The 14,465-nt window shown below is 40.2% G+C and overlaps 2 protein-coding genes across 4 annotated transcripts in view; both read right to left on the bottom strand.

Moving 5' to 3' along the window:
- Positions 1 to 177: 177 nt before the first annotated feature.
- LOC114597725 (aquaporin-12-like) lies at positions 178 to 10,145 on the bottom strand. Its single transcript, XM_028730919.2, has 3 exons — positions 6,475 to 10,145; positions 3,403 to 3,519; positions 178 to 745 (listed from the first exon to the last, which is right to left on the bottom strand). The coding sequence occupies exons 1-3, from the start codon at positions 7,079 to 7,081 to the stop codon at positions 555 to 557; spliced, it is 915 nt and encodes a 304-aa protein (XP_028586752.2). The 5' UTR covers positions 7,082 to 10,145; the 3' UTR covers positions 178 to 554.
- Positions 10,146 to 10,294: 149 nt separating this feature from the next.
- PAK2 (p21 (RAC1) activated kinase 2) overlaps positions 10,295 to 14,465 on the bottom strand; it is a 46,220-nt gene continuing 42,049 nt past the window's right edge. For all 3 annotated transcript variants that reach the window (XM_028730920.2, XM_028730921.2, XM_077929991.1), the window contains exon 15: positions 10,295 to 14,024. In XM_028730920.2, coding sequence (XP_028586753.2) covers positions 13,938 to 14,024 — 87 coding nt within the window. In that variant the 3' untranslated portion in view covers positions 10,295 to 13,937. The remainder of the gene's footprint in view (positions 14,025 to 14,465) is intronic.

The following is a 14,465-nucleotide window of genomic DNA, read 5'->3' as shown; positions in this document are numbered from 1 at the left end:
ACAACATACAGAGGGCCACAGGCTCCTCCCTTATTTAATTCCATATCACAGAACATAAAGATAGCCAGTGCTTTTTTTTCCTTAGGGGTACTTTCATTTTGACTCAAGAAAATAGTTCAAATCGGGGGAAATAAATACAGTAAATGGACAAAAGTACAAAGATTCATAAAATGCGTACCCATAGGAAAAAAGCACTGAAGATAGCTAACTTTCTCTGGGTGGGGGCCACAAGGTACTACATCATCCCACCCATTCATAAGAATGCTACAGAATGAAAAATATCCTGAACAGGGCACTAAGAAGAAGACAACCTGAATGTATGGAATGTTAAGGGTCTTAACTTCTACAGACCTTTGCAAGGACCTAGCTCAATGCAATACACTGGTGATATGGCAGCACATGAGAGATGACTTTTTGTCCCTCTTTCCAGCCAGAATGCACTACAAGCGACCTCAGGAACACAGAGAGATGCTCAAGGTCTTCTTCCTCACGCCAAATAATAACAATCAAAGACTGAAAGGACCCCCAGTGCCACCCACCAATGCCAATCTCTTTCACTCTGTTCTGTCAGATGGTCCTGAGCAGCTGGTCACCTTCTGTGTTTTTGGCTGTCTTTGTTCAGCACCAGACAATGGAATTGCTTTTCCCTTGGGGATCCTGTATTTGTTCTTTTGACTGTACAGCAGGTTTGTCTGAAAGAGTCGTGGGATGTTCCCCCGATACACGAACAGAGCTACCAGCATCCCTGGAAGAGAGTCAATAACAAGGAAGACTTAATCAGTCTGCACAAAATGTCTGATCAGCTTATTGCTAGAATGACCTTATAAAACCTGCAGGGATTGCAACTATTTGTGAAAAGACTCTGAGGCCTTCATACAAGGGCACCTTCACTATAGGCAAGCTTGCTCCAGATTAGAAGAACCTAATGGGGCATCAAACACATCTTATCTTGAATTAGAGAAGAGAAATAAATCTTTCTGAACTGCCATTTTGTCCCCATTCATTTTTTATTTCATTATATTAGTTTGCTTTCATTTTAGAAAACAGTATGTTGATTTTGTCAAAGACTTTCTAAGACAACATTGCTGGCAATTAAGATAAGAACTATAAACTTGCAAAGACTTTCAAGGCAGAACAGAACAATTCTGTTTATGTTTTGTTGCTGTTCTTGTTTAATAGTTTAGTTGTGTCCGACTCTTCATGACCCCATGGACCAGAGCACGCCAGGCACTCCTGTCTTCCACTGCCTCCCACAGCTTGGTCAAACTCATGTTCGTAGCTTCGAGAACACTGTCCAACCATATCGTTTTCTGTTGTCCCATTCTCTTCTCTCCCCTTCTCCTTGTGCCCTCAATCTTTCCCAACATCAGGGTCTTTTCCAGGGAGTCTTCTCTTCTCATGAGGTGGCCAAAGTATTGGAGCCTCAGCTTCAGGATCTGTCCTTCCAGTGAGTACTCAGGGCTGCTTTCCTTAAGAATGGATAGGTTTCAGCTTCTTGCAGTCCATGGGACTCTGAAGAGTCTCCTCCAGCACCATAATTCAAAAGCATCAATTCTTCGGCGACCAGCCTTCTTTATGGTCCAGCTCTCACTTCCATACATCACTACTGCGAAAACCATAGCTTTAACTATACGGACCTTTGTCGGCAAGGTGATGTCTCTGCTTTTTAAGATGCTGTCTAGGTTTGTCATTGCTTTTCTCCCAAGAAGCAGGCATCTTTTAATTTTGTGACTGCTGTCACCATCTGCAGTGATCATGGTGATCAGTGTTTATGTTTAGTCAGCCCTAAATAAGGGGAAGAGAGCAGAGGCTGCAGGCTGGGGAAGAATGAAGAAGATTTCTGGGTCATGCTCTGTTACATGTTCATGACTTTGGCTGCCTCATAACATATAGAATTTCATTCTCGGCTGCTAGGCAGCGGATTTTAATTGTAGCTTCTATGTTTTAATTTGTTTTAAAGCAGTAGTCTTCAAACTTTTCAAAGCTGTATCTGGCACTTTTTTAAAAAAAAAATCTTATTTTTCTTGATCATTCTACCTCCTTAAATAAATAAACATAATACTTTTTTATGACAACAAAACCAACTTTGTTTCATTTACTGCTTGCTAGTTTTTGTTAAGAGCAAGCCTGTGTACACACACACACACACACACACACACACATCTTAATTTAATGTTTCCATAGCAGCTGAAAAATTCCCATGTTCAGGGTCAGAAATTCACAAATTGCTTCAGAATTGTGGAGGACTGAATTTAAATCTGGAAAAATTAAAAACTGACAGAACCAAAACTGATGGATCCATTCATTCCTACCCCTAATGGAGTTTGTCTTCTCTTTCCCAGGAATTAGGGGGATGCATTTCCAAAGATGCCTTGCTAGCTTCCTGGAAATGTTCAAACTCATCTGATCTGACTGCTTGAGATGCATCTCCCAGCTTCTTTCAATTTTCTACTCCTGCTACTTTGCCCCACCTCCCAAAAGGTCTGCAGCCATTTACAAAAACTTTTAAAAAGAATTATAGTGATCCCCCACTAGTCTGGCTGGGACCCACTTGTTTTAGTGAGATAAATTACAGTCAGATATAAACTACCTGGGCCTTAGAATAACACCAAATAAATCAAAATAAAGCTAGTTCGCCAGAAGCGGCTTAGTCATGCTGGCCACATGACCCAGAAGCTGCACTCCGGCTATCTTGGCCAATAAAGCGAGATGAGCGCCGCAACCCCAGAGTCGGCCACGACTGGACCTAATGGTCAGGGGTCCCTTTACCTTTAAATAAATAAATAAAACATTTTTATTTATACCCCGGCCTTTAAACACTTAAAACACTTAATTATAAAAGCAGCATAAAATACGGTATAAAAACATGAATAACAATAAAATTCAAAAATCAAAAATCAATTAGATAATCCCCAGGCCTAACTGAATTGGTCCTACTTGGGCCAGCGAGGAGGCCAGGGGAGAATTAGCTGTGGGGTCTCAGAGAGGGTGATCTTCATAAAAAGGGAGGGGGAGGGAAAAGAAAGGAAATAAAAGATCAGGCTGAATTCAAATTAAAGGTCAGGCGGAATAGCTCTGTCTTACAGGCCCGACAGAAGGAGGTTAAATCCTGAAGGGCCCTAGTCTCATGGGACAGAGCATTCCACCAGGTCAGAGCCATCACTGAGAAGGCCCTGGCCCTGGTGGAGGATAATCTGACTTCCTTAGGATGCAGGACCTCTAAACTATGGTTATTCATGGACCTTAAGGTCCTCTGCAGGGCATACCAGGAGAGGCGGTCCCGTAGATACGAGGGCCCTAAGCCACAAAGGCATTATTTTAGGCATTATTCGTCTGTACTACAAAATTTTGTCACAGCTGCAACCATAGTTGTATCTTCCACTGTCTCGAAATCTGACTTACCTGCAGTGGGCCCCAACCAATACACTTGCATATACTCTGGTAAGCTGTTCCCAGAACAGGAAAAAGTCACAGCAAATGCCAGGGCAGGGTTAAAAAAGGCTCCTGTGAAAGGTGCAGCTGCAGGAAGAGAAATGCAAACAGTTCAATCCACCTAATCAAATTGGCTTAGACACCAACATGTGCATGATAAGATCTATTAAACTGACATGATGAAAGGTGTTTAGTTTGAAACAAGAACAGAAGAATCTGGGAATTTAATCTGAAGTATTGAGTTGCAACTCTGCTAGGTAGCGACTCAGGAAAGCAACATGCCCTGGGCCAGTGCTGTCTCTCTCTGGGAAGATCCACACCAGACATTTAAGGCACATTCAACCCAACCTGAAAGCACATGACATCCCCCAAAGAATCCTGGGAATTGTAGTCCCCCACACACAGAGCTACAATTCCCAGCACCCTTAAACTACTTTAAGGATAAGATGGTTCCCCCCTGCCGCACCCCATCACCAATTCCATTTACAGAAGCTGACAGCAGTCATACCCTCTAACATTCTTCAGATGAAAATTGGGACATTTCTCACTCCCTGTCCAATTGACCCTCTTCTACCCCACATTTTGTGTATCACCCCCACCCAAGAGCATTTCTTATCAGGAGAAGGGTAAGTGCCACCAACAGGGCAGCACACACACCCTCCACTGTCCTGAGAAAACTCCTTAATCCCGGTTTTATTTTATTCTTTGATAGATTTACAAAAAGAAAAATGCACAGCGATAAATAGATTTTAGAAAGGGTCAAGACTGGACATGGACACACAAAGCGTTAAAAAATAAATAAAAACCAAGACTCCTTGCGCTCTGCTCCCCCTTTCTTACCACCCAGGGTGTCCTTGCCCTCTGTCTGCCCCTCAGAGTCAGTGCATTATGTAGGGCTGGGCGGCAGCAGCCTCTCCTCCCACCAGGCGCTGAAGAAGGTTGAGTAATAGAGATAGAAAGCCCTCTACTTCTGAGCACAGAATTCATTCAGAGACCAAGTGCAGGGTGGAGGGAAAGTTCTGGAAGGACCTAGACCTTTGATGAACAAACAGAGAGCAGTAAGACCAGCGATGTTGTATCTTCAGGAAGCCTTGAGTAGAATGGGCACTGTGACACACCTATCCTCAGCAGCAAGAGATGCTACAGCCTCCCATTCTTCGGTTAGGAGCTGTTTGAGAATCAATGAATCAAAGAGCAAATCCTCCTGGTCCCATTTTTCAGATCCCCTATAACTGTGGCTTCTAGCGGCCTCTATCACTGTCAATCTCAAGCACCACCTTCGCTTCTTATTCCCAGTATCTCACCCTTTATACTGCCCTTAGGCATAAAGAAAATTATTTGAAAATACGGGAGGATATTAAAAGAAACCTGCAAATATGGGGTAAAATGAAACTTGCATTGCTGGGTAGTGTCGACTATAAAAATGAATGTATTACCAAGAATGTTATTTTTGTTTCAATCAATACCGGTGACTGGCAAGACAGATTGTTTCAACATATGGCAAAAGTCATTTCTAAATATATCAGGCAATGGGGAAAACAGAGAATAAAATATGGAGAGATGCAAAAGAGAGGTTTTTCCCTGCTGGATATGAGATTATATTATGAAGGATCTTGTCTGTGCTGGTTGAAGGAATGGTTGATATTAAAGAATCCTCACATTTTAGATTTGGAAAGTCATAATATTTTTAGATGGCACGTGTATTTGTGGTATGAAAAGGTGAAAGTACCTATAGGATTTACAAACCATATAATTAGGAAAAATCTCTATAGGGTATGAGATAAATACAAAAATCTATTGGAGACCAAAATACCACTCTGGCTTTCACCATTAGAAGCCATAGCAGTGAAGAAGAATATGATGGAAGGTTGGGCAACTTACAGAAATTTATTAAGAGAGGCGGGTGGGAGAATTTAAATTAAAAGAGTTTAAGGATCTATCAGGAATGTTAACAACATGGATACAATACCATCATTTGAATGAAGTATTTAATAAAGATATGAAACATGGGTTTGGGCAACAATTATTACAATTGGAGAGAGACCCATTAGACTGTAATGTTAAAGTGATGTCTAAAATGTGTAATATTATTGGAATGGGAGACAAAAGACAAGCAAGTGAAATCTTCAGTGATACATTAGGCAATAGATATTGATCATAATATAGAAATACAAGCATGGGAACGATTATGGACTATAGATATAAAATTTACAGCAAGCTATGGTTTAAGAGAAAATTACATTAAAATGTTATATCTAACACCTAGTAGATTGGCAAAAATGTATAAATCAAAATTGAGTAAGTGTTGGAAATGTAAAGACAAAGGCACATTTTTTCATATGTAGTAAGGGCTTACTGGGAAATGATACGTAACAAATTGAAAAAGATGGTAAGGTAACATTTATTTTTTTAAATTTTTTTAAAAAGAAAATAGAAGCATTTCTCTTTGATATTATAAGAGTGGAACTACCTAAACAGTATAGAAATTTATTTACGTATGCAATGACAACTGCAAAAATGTTATTTGCCCCAAAATGGAAAGACGTCCTGACGAAAGAAGAATGGCTACAGAAACTTGGGAAGAATAAGAAATCAAGACAAAAAACTTTTTATAAGGGAATGGAAATGGTTTATTGAATATTTACAAATTGTAAACAGATTAAGACATTGGCAGGATTACTGTAATAACTTGCAGTTTCAAAAGCATATATGAAAACAGATTAATAAAAGAATAAGTTAAGATAATTTGGAATACGTAGGAAATGATGAAAATAAATTTAAGGAACCGCAGAAAGAGGAGGAAGGAAGTTGAGATTTGAAATGATAGAATTATTGTTGAACTTTTGTTGAAATGTATATAAATGAAAATTATAAATAAAATTATATATATATATATATATTAAGTCACACAAGCAAATGACCCTTATTTACCGCATGGCCAATTCCATTTATATACAAAAGCACAGCACAGATTAAATTGTTTGGTTAAGTTTCTGAACATATAACATTGGGAAGAGGAGGAGACTAGCTTTGAATCCTTACCTGTGTAGGCCAAGGCAGTAACAGTGAGTGCAATGACAGGGGCTCTGTACATGGGAGAACTGGATCGGAACCTGAGAATCGCTACGTTGGAAAAAAATGAGCATGTGGCCTCCACAAAGATGCCATGGGAGACAGATGTTCTGAGCGATGAGCTGCAGTCTTGGGCCATTATGTTTTGAATCATGTGGAAGTCTGTCAGTTCCCTGGACCAATATAGCTTGGTCAAGGCACCAGCTGCTATCATCCCCATAAACTGGACCAAGAGCTTGGAAACTGTGGCCACAAAAGGAGAATCCAAAGCTAAAAATTCCTGGAGGGAGACGGCAGGGTTGGCAGAAGCTCCATCAAAAGAAGCACCATGAACCAAGAAGAGAAGGAAGAGGAGTGTGAAGCTCACATCTGGGCCAAAGCCACCAACCCATGGACCAATCTCCACAAGCATCTTTAGCTCCAGGCAGCAAGCACACAGCTGGAATGAGCTGGCCAGTTCGCTAGCAAAGCACGAGTACAGCTTAGGTGGAAAAATTCTCTTGGAGAGCCTCCTGGTCACCTCACAAAGGGCGACAATGGAGAAGAAAAAGGCTATGGAGACGTTCAAACCAGCCATGCTGGAAGTCACACAGAAGATGGGAGGTGCCCTGTAACGCAAGGATCGACACTGCTTAAAAGAGAGAGAGGGATAAGGATTAGCCCACACCTGCTGTTCTTCCACAGAAAGGCATTTTTAAGCAAACGTGGCAAAAGCTGACAGGTCAGTAGGGTCACAGAAGTCTCTGGGAAAACCAACACATTTTGACACCATAGTGCAACTGCCTCGGACAGAGCTACTCCCTTATCACTGCCACATCATCAATAGCCAAGATCTCATTTTGACTCTTCTATGATTACCACCAACCCAGTCAAAACGTATTAGCTAGAACACAAAGAAACTGGTTCGGAAAGCAGTAAAACCAGTAAGTAATTTAATATTTCAATCCAGCATTGTGACTCCAGGAGCACATTTGAAATCTTTGCTCTTGCAAACAAAGTTAATTTTTTACAGCTGAGGACGATATGCTCCTGGGGCTCATTTACCTTCATTCTTACTGCCTGGGTTATTGGCTAATATCACCAGTTACACATACACACAGCCCAGGCATTTAGGTTCAATAGTATTTAGGTTCTTTGGACTGTGGCGTTTATTTTTAGTTTGTCTCTGGTCACCTTCACAATGTTTTCTTCATACCAAACCAATAAGACACACAACTAAGCATGAAGAGTGAATAAAGAGATGAATTATGGACCCACAAAATTCAGGTTCTTGAGTAAACAGGAAGGCAATCTCATGCCATGATTAGAGTGCCTGGCTGAGCAGGAAGATCCAGATTCAAATACCTCCTCCGATATGAAGCTTGTTGTATCTCACACGCTCTCAAGGAACCAACCACAAATGGTTATTTTGGGATCTACGTAGAGGGAACCACATAACAGGACACTAGGCTCCTTGGATAAAAATGAAACACGTGGAACAAAAATGAAATATGTAGTAAGCAAGGTGCAGCTCTGTAGAATTTGCCTGAGGGTGTGAAGCAAGACTAACTTCTAGTGATTGTTCCTCCACGTGATTCCAGCTCTGAAATTCTTCACCACTTTTCACACTTCATCTTTCTTATCCACCTCATTGGCAATTTATAGGTATTCACAGCATGTACAGAATTTGGGCCCCATAAAGCTGCCCCCTCCAGTGCTTAGTGTATGTTGTAAACTGAGAGAACACCTTGTAAACATGACTAAAAAATAATGAATTGCCATTGCTAAAATCTAGTATTTTATATTTTTGTGTTCTTCCCACTCTTCATTTCTCCTACCTCGATTAAAGTCAGTGGAGGCGGGTCTATTAGGGCAACAAGGGCTTAGCCCTACCATGTAAATTATCACACAATTTTTAAGAGAGTTTCCATCAAAATCTCAAAGCCACTCTTCTGTGAATCTCCAGTTCTCTGGTCAATCAGTTTTCTGCATCACCCAGATTCTCATAGCATTGCTATGACCAGGAGACTCCATCCATTTATCACCAAGCAGGAATAAAACATGATAGTAAATCTGTATAATAATAATAATAATAATAATAATAATAATAATAATAATAATAATTTGTCCAGTAGCACCTTAGAGACCAACTAAGTTTGTTCTGGGTTTTGTGTGCATGCACACTTCTTCAGATACCTTCAGATATCTGTATGTTAATGGAGCTACTAGCTCTTAGCCCTAGGTGTACAGTTCTCCTCTCCCTCCTGGGTGGCAATCCAGCCACATTAGCAGGTTACTTTTCTGATAAATCCAGGAGCCAATGTTCTGAGCATGCTCAGAACAGTTTCCTTAAAGGCTACACTTAATACAGTAGCCAAGCTCAGAGAACCCAGCTTCCCGTTTGATTCTTTATTGCCCTTTTCAGAATCTTGTTTGTAAAGCAATTAGATTGGTTTCTTATTTTTTACTTATACTTTTTTTTAATGGATGTGGATGGAGACAATTTACTTTTCAAAACGTGTGTCTGCCACATTTCTAATGAGTTAACCTCATTAGAAGCTGATGGCGTTAAGAAGATCACACAATAATGCTAAAAAGAGGGGGAAGAGGATAGAAGGAAAAAGGCGGCTGGCAAGCTTTCTTTCTTTAGGTGCATGGTAGGGCTTTTTTTAAAAAAAGCTATCACTTGATGCTGTGTGACTTGCAATTTTTTTGTAAAACTTGGACTGGAACTGCTCTGGGCTCTGGTGAAGTAGAACACAGAAAACACTGGATTCCCATAACATTACATGAATTCCCTTAACATTTCAGTAACTACTTTATACTGGTGCTAGAACCACTTGTTTCAGGGCGGTGTCCCTTGGCATTTTGGTAAAAGAATGGCAGTAACTCCATGTATCACATGACTGACACAGGCAATGAAGGGTTGTATCTAAAGCCGGTCCTAAGTTAGTCATGTTCAACAATTTCAGTGGGGTTACTGTAAGTAGGATTAGCATTGGATACAACCCAGTGAGTTTATATTTTAGACTGAAGTTACCCGTGGTGGAATCATTTTATTAAATATAAACAGATTCCTCACTGGGAAGGCAAATGCATTCTGGGCAGGCTTGTTCAATTTATTTCTGAGGATCAACACTGTAGGAGCCACATCCAACTGTACAATCTCTGCACACTCAATTATGAATCAAGTAACTGGCGTTGGGTTGCAGACCCATCCAGAGTAAATCCAAGCAGGCCTGGGGTAATCACATGGTGCTTTATCTTTTCTGACATCTTGAGCTGGTCCCAGGGTACTAGATATAATGGACACTCCCGATTCTTATCAAAACTGACAGTATCCAGAGGCAAAGGTGTGTGGTTGACTCTGTGAACCTTAACAATAGGATCATGCACAAAACATTGTAATCAAGTTATAATTTCAAGCACATCTGCAAAATATCTAAGTTGCCAAACAGATGGCTAAAATTCGTCTCCATAAAGTATCCATTAAGGGCTTTTTATACAGATGCCGAAGAACCAATTTGATCCATCAACTTGTATAACAACCTAAACAGCACAAAAATCATGGGAGCGAAATGTTCATGGCTTTTTTTACAGAATTGCTTTGAAAACAGTGCTCAGTACGAAAAAGTTGCAGCTGCTCGCTGGGTGTTACAAAAGCTTTGAAGACAAATGATAACTAAGCTGCAAGTCTACATCAAATGAACCATCACACTATATAGTATGAAACAAAAATTCTTCTCTGTCCCTATTAACTCAAGTAAGCCTCTATTGGGGGAGGGTGGGAGAGAGAATGAGAACCATCAAGCATTTTAGAAATGTTTATTTCTAGCCCTGAAAGAACAAAGTCATTAAACATAGTCAAATACAGTAGTTAATATTGCAGTAACAATTAAATAACAGAATGGGATTAAATTAAACAAAAGGCAACAAAATCTGAAGACAGGGGGGAAAACCTGAAAGCTTGCACTACTTTCATTTCCATCTGATGAAGTGAGAGAAAGGGAACAAAGAGAAGGAAACAATTTCAAGAAGATGTACTTAATTCCAGCTACAAAGACAAAGAAATTCTGTAACTCTTAACAGAAGAGTTTAATTGACTCCAAACTACTCCAGAGAACACATATGGTGATTGCTTAAGTTAATCAGTTATATTCTCAAGTTGTTAATGTCTCCATTCAAACCAGCAAATGCTAAACTTATTTGTGGTAAGTAGTCGTGTCTATTTCAACTGGATTTTTTTGCCGGGGGGGGGGGGCAGAATTGGGAACTCGTCATTCCAGGTAAGCCTGCTTTCATGGAATGAGATACCCTTCTCTATCCTTCTCTCCTCCTTGTAGGTTCACACCAATAACCATAACGTGCCATTGCAAACATGCCCAACACTCAAAGACTGATTCAGCCAAGAACGGGGGGGGGGGGGGGGGGCATTTTTTGTAAGCCCAGACTGAATATTGAAGCTATGAAGTGGTTGCCCTGAACACTTCAATACATGCTCAGCTACGACCATTTCAAACTCTACAAAACAGTCTTTTGCAGCAATGCATTGAACTGGGATCTGGTACGATGCTGGAGTATTCAGGATACTGTTTGAACAGCTTAACATCTAATCTAAGATGACTGTGTGAGTAAGCCGTGAGTAACTATGTGAATCGATCAATATTTACTCACATTGGTGCCTGGATATTTGGTTAAGGCATCTTTAGCAGGAAGAGCAGTTAGGAGTCAATAACCTATGCAATTTTATACTGAGTGTTCTTACTCCTGTGCTCATAAGCTATACTTCCGTGCCCAGAAGATACAATCTTGAACATTCAGAGCAGACATTAGAGGGGACGGGGAGAAAAAGACTGCCACTTTTCCACTTCTAAACCAAGCTTTAAGACATTGGCAATACATGTTCAGTCCTTGTACCATACAAACCACATGCATCGCTGCGCAATAATCAGGAACTTCCTGATGGCTCGCGTTAAACAGAGAGTTCCCATTTAGTTCATGTCTGTTTCTATCCCTAACCCTTTATTGCAATAGTGGACAGGGAAATTAGATGAACGCACTGCTGTAGTACAAAGCTGCTATACTTAAGAGCACCCATGCAGACATGCTGTGATAGTACTCATGATCATGACTGGCACAAGATTTGCCAGTGGGTCCTGCTTCAGCAAGTCCTGAGCCAACCCAAATTGTAAGCAACTTTTAAAGGAGGATTTGCGAACCCTCATGATGAGGCAGTCAACTACTCATTTAAGATAATTCTTAATCACATTAAAAATCAGCAAATGCTGCTTTTTGTTTATTTCAGAAGTGTTACCTTTAATTGCTACCATAAAAACACCAACATACACTTATCTCACAGCAGGAGTCATGGGTTCCACATATTCCATTGCCAGCAACAGACGACAGCTCAAAGGTAAGAAAAGGTAACTGAAGAGAATCCTTTAAATCTCTTTGTTTGACTCACATAAATCAAATTTAAGAGCATGGCTATTCTATACTTTATAGTAACTGTATTGCGAGTTATGGCCAGAGGAAGAACACCACCTAAAATACCACTCAGACCAGGACACCACATTTCTTGGACTAAACCAAAACACATTCAAAATGCTCTGAAAGCAACTGGGCTGCTTTGTTACAGTTTTCAAATGAATACTTCTCATAGGACACAGGACTGCAAGTTGGAGTATGGCACTGCTTTCATCAGCATTAATAAGGCATTTGTTGGTACAGAGCAGGGTGCAAGAAGCTCCAAGATCTGAGGGAATGGAGCCCTTTGTGATGCAATGACTCAGAACCCAGAATTTTGCAAACCTGTTCGTAAAACCCAGCAGAAATTATGCCCTTATGTCAACACATATTAATATTGTACACAGGTAAGAAACAGGCTTTTCATTGACCATCAGGCATTAAAGGCATTAAAGACGGCCTCTCGGCTAGGGTTTTAAAATGTTCTCCCAAGAATACCACGTAGGAATGCGACAAAGCTATAGCACCAAATTAGTAAGTCTGTTATGTTACTGTTTGGCACATCACTTGGCAATTCTTGATAAAGAGCTGCACATAAAACACAGTGCTTCTAGAAGGCTGATGTGACTGAAGAATCCCCACGGTGCACCTGACCACCTCAACCAGAACTTCAATTCCTCTACAGCTCCAATTACTTTCTTTCATTTAGGGAGGCACTTTATCTTGCGTTTGTCTTCAGCCATAACAGTTGGTAAGTCTTTCAAGAGAACCATGAGAAGGCAAGGTTCTGCAGCCACTCACAAGCCAATTCAAATAATGTTGAATCGAGACTACTTTGCCATCTCCAGTTGTTTGTCTCCACAGAATAGCACTTTTGGTGTTCAGAAGATTCAGCTGGCTGAATTATACAAAAAGTCTTGGATCTTCTATTTTTGAAAATCTGCTGGGTCTTTGTTAGTAGAAATGGTGAAGATATACATTTTTATACATATAAAAAGGAAGAGAGCTCTAATACTTAATCCTGACAGCTCCAAAGTTGCTTTGGAGGGGAAATGTACAACATATACAAAAGGTACTTAAGACAAAGAAGAGCAATTTAAAAATTCAGAAGGCACCAGCATAAAGCCCAAAGCCCAAGTCAGAACATGGATACAACACTTTGCTATCAAACCACACACTTTCAAGACATCCCTTTAAAATGTTACCAACAAGCCTACAGAGGCAAGGGAGGAATGGAAGACAAGTCACAGGGATGGAGTTCTCTCCCCGAGCCCACGGGATGGTTTGAGCATTAACCAAGAAAAGAAAAGCAACACTTTTTTCCTCTTCCCCGCATGTATTCAATCTCCTAAATTCAGAGGCATCTTTCCCTTATGTTAAAAAGTCCATGCAACAAAATTATGTATCAGACGTTGCTGAACCTTCTTCTTCCCCTCTACTCATGTTCTTCTGTCTTTAAGAACAGTCATTGGGGAAAAAAACTACAGTTCTTAGGTAGCTGGGTGGTTAATGCTACAATACAGTTATAGCTAACAATTCTACCATATCCACCTTTTAGTAACTCAGATGTTGCAAGATTTTGAATGACTGACAAATGGAAGGGGGAGGGGGGGAAGGTCAGCAGATCAAAGTAATGCCTCCCTCCAAAAGCTTGAATCTGTTGTTCAAGTATTGAAAGTGCCCAACAGAGCACAATGAATGGGATCTGGTACAGCAAAGTCATTAAAAAAAACACCTCCCAGGCATAGGAAAATACATCGGAGTTGTCTGCAAAAGTGGTGAAAAGGCCAGTGATTCAGTTCACAACTTCTTCCAGAAGAGTTCACTACTACCACCACCATTTTTTCTTCTCTTGTGTCTTCCAGGTGAGAGATTTTTTTTTCCCTTTTGCAGACTTTCAACCTCCCTAACAAGAGCAACAATTTATATATTATGAAAAACTTTAAAAACAAAAAAAAACAAAAATGATGAAGGCCACAGCAGCAATGCTAACGGTTACTCTTCATTGCTTCTTTGGCTGCTAGGATCAACGGCGTCAAGCTTGACAAAGGTTTGGCCAGTTTCAGGAAAGGATGCTATCAAAAGAGAAAAGAAACAACCTTTTAATGAAAGAACACTTAAAAGGAAACTCCAGCGGCAGCATTTTGAGTCATACACTTAGCAAAAAATGCAAAGGAGAGATGACCAGGGAGACAGGTTACCTACTGTGCTTAGGTCATACTAAAATATGATCAGTATTAGTGGGTGGTATTCAGCTAAGTCTTACTCAGACCAGAGCTATTAAAATTAACTTATACCAAGGGTCATTGCCTTCAACAGGTCTACTCTGAGTAAAACTTAGCTGAATCCTTAGTCAATCATTTGCAATTATAATTATTATTATTATTATTATTATTATTATTATCATCATCATTACTACTACTACTTTCTTTTACTACTACTACTACTACTACTACTACTACTACTACTACTACTATTTTCTTTTTAAAAGTTGTCCAGGGAACATGCATTGATGA

Source organism: Podarcis muralis, chromosome 6 (genome assembly GCF_964188315.1).
Source record: "Podarcis muralis chromosome 6, rPodMur119.hap1.1, whole genome shotgun sequence".
Lineage (NCBI taxonomy): Eukaryota > Metazoa > Chordata > Lepidosauria > Squamata > Lacertidae > Podarcis > Podarcis muralis.
The sequence above is the reverse complement of the archived record's forward strand: the minus strand, read 5'-3'. Positions and strand labels throughout refer to the sequence as shown.

Coding starts and splice junctions, on each gene's coding strand:
- LOC114597725 (XM_028730919.2), bottom strand. CDS start 7,081: ATGGCTGGTTTGAACGTCTCCATAGCCTTTTTCTTCTCCATTGTCGCC. Junction 3,520..6,474: donor TACTGCCTTGGCCTACACAG/GTAAGGATTCAA, acceptor CTCTTCCTGCAG/CTGCACCTTTCACAGGAGCC. Junction 746..3,402: donor TTGGTTGGGGCCCACTGCAG/GTAAGTCAGATT, acceptor ACTCTCTTCCAG/GGATGCTGGTAGCTCTGTTC.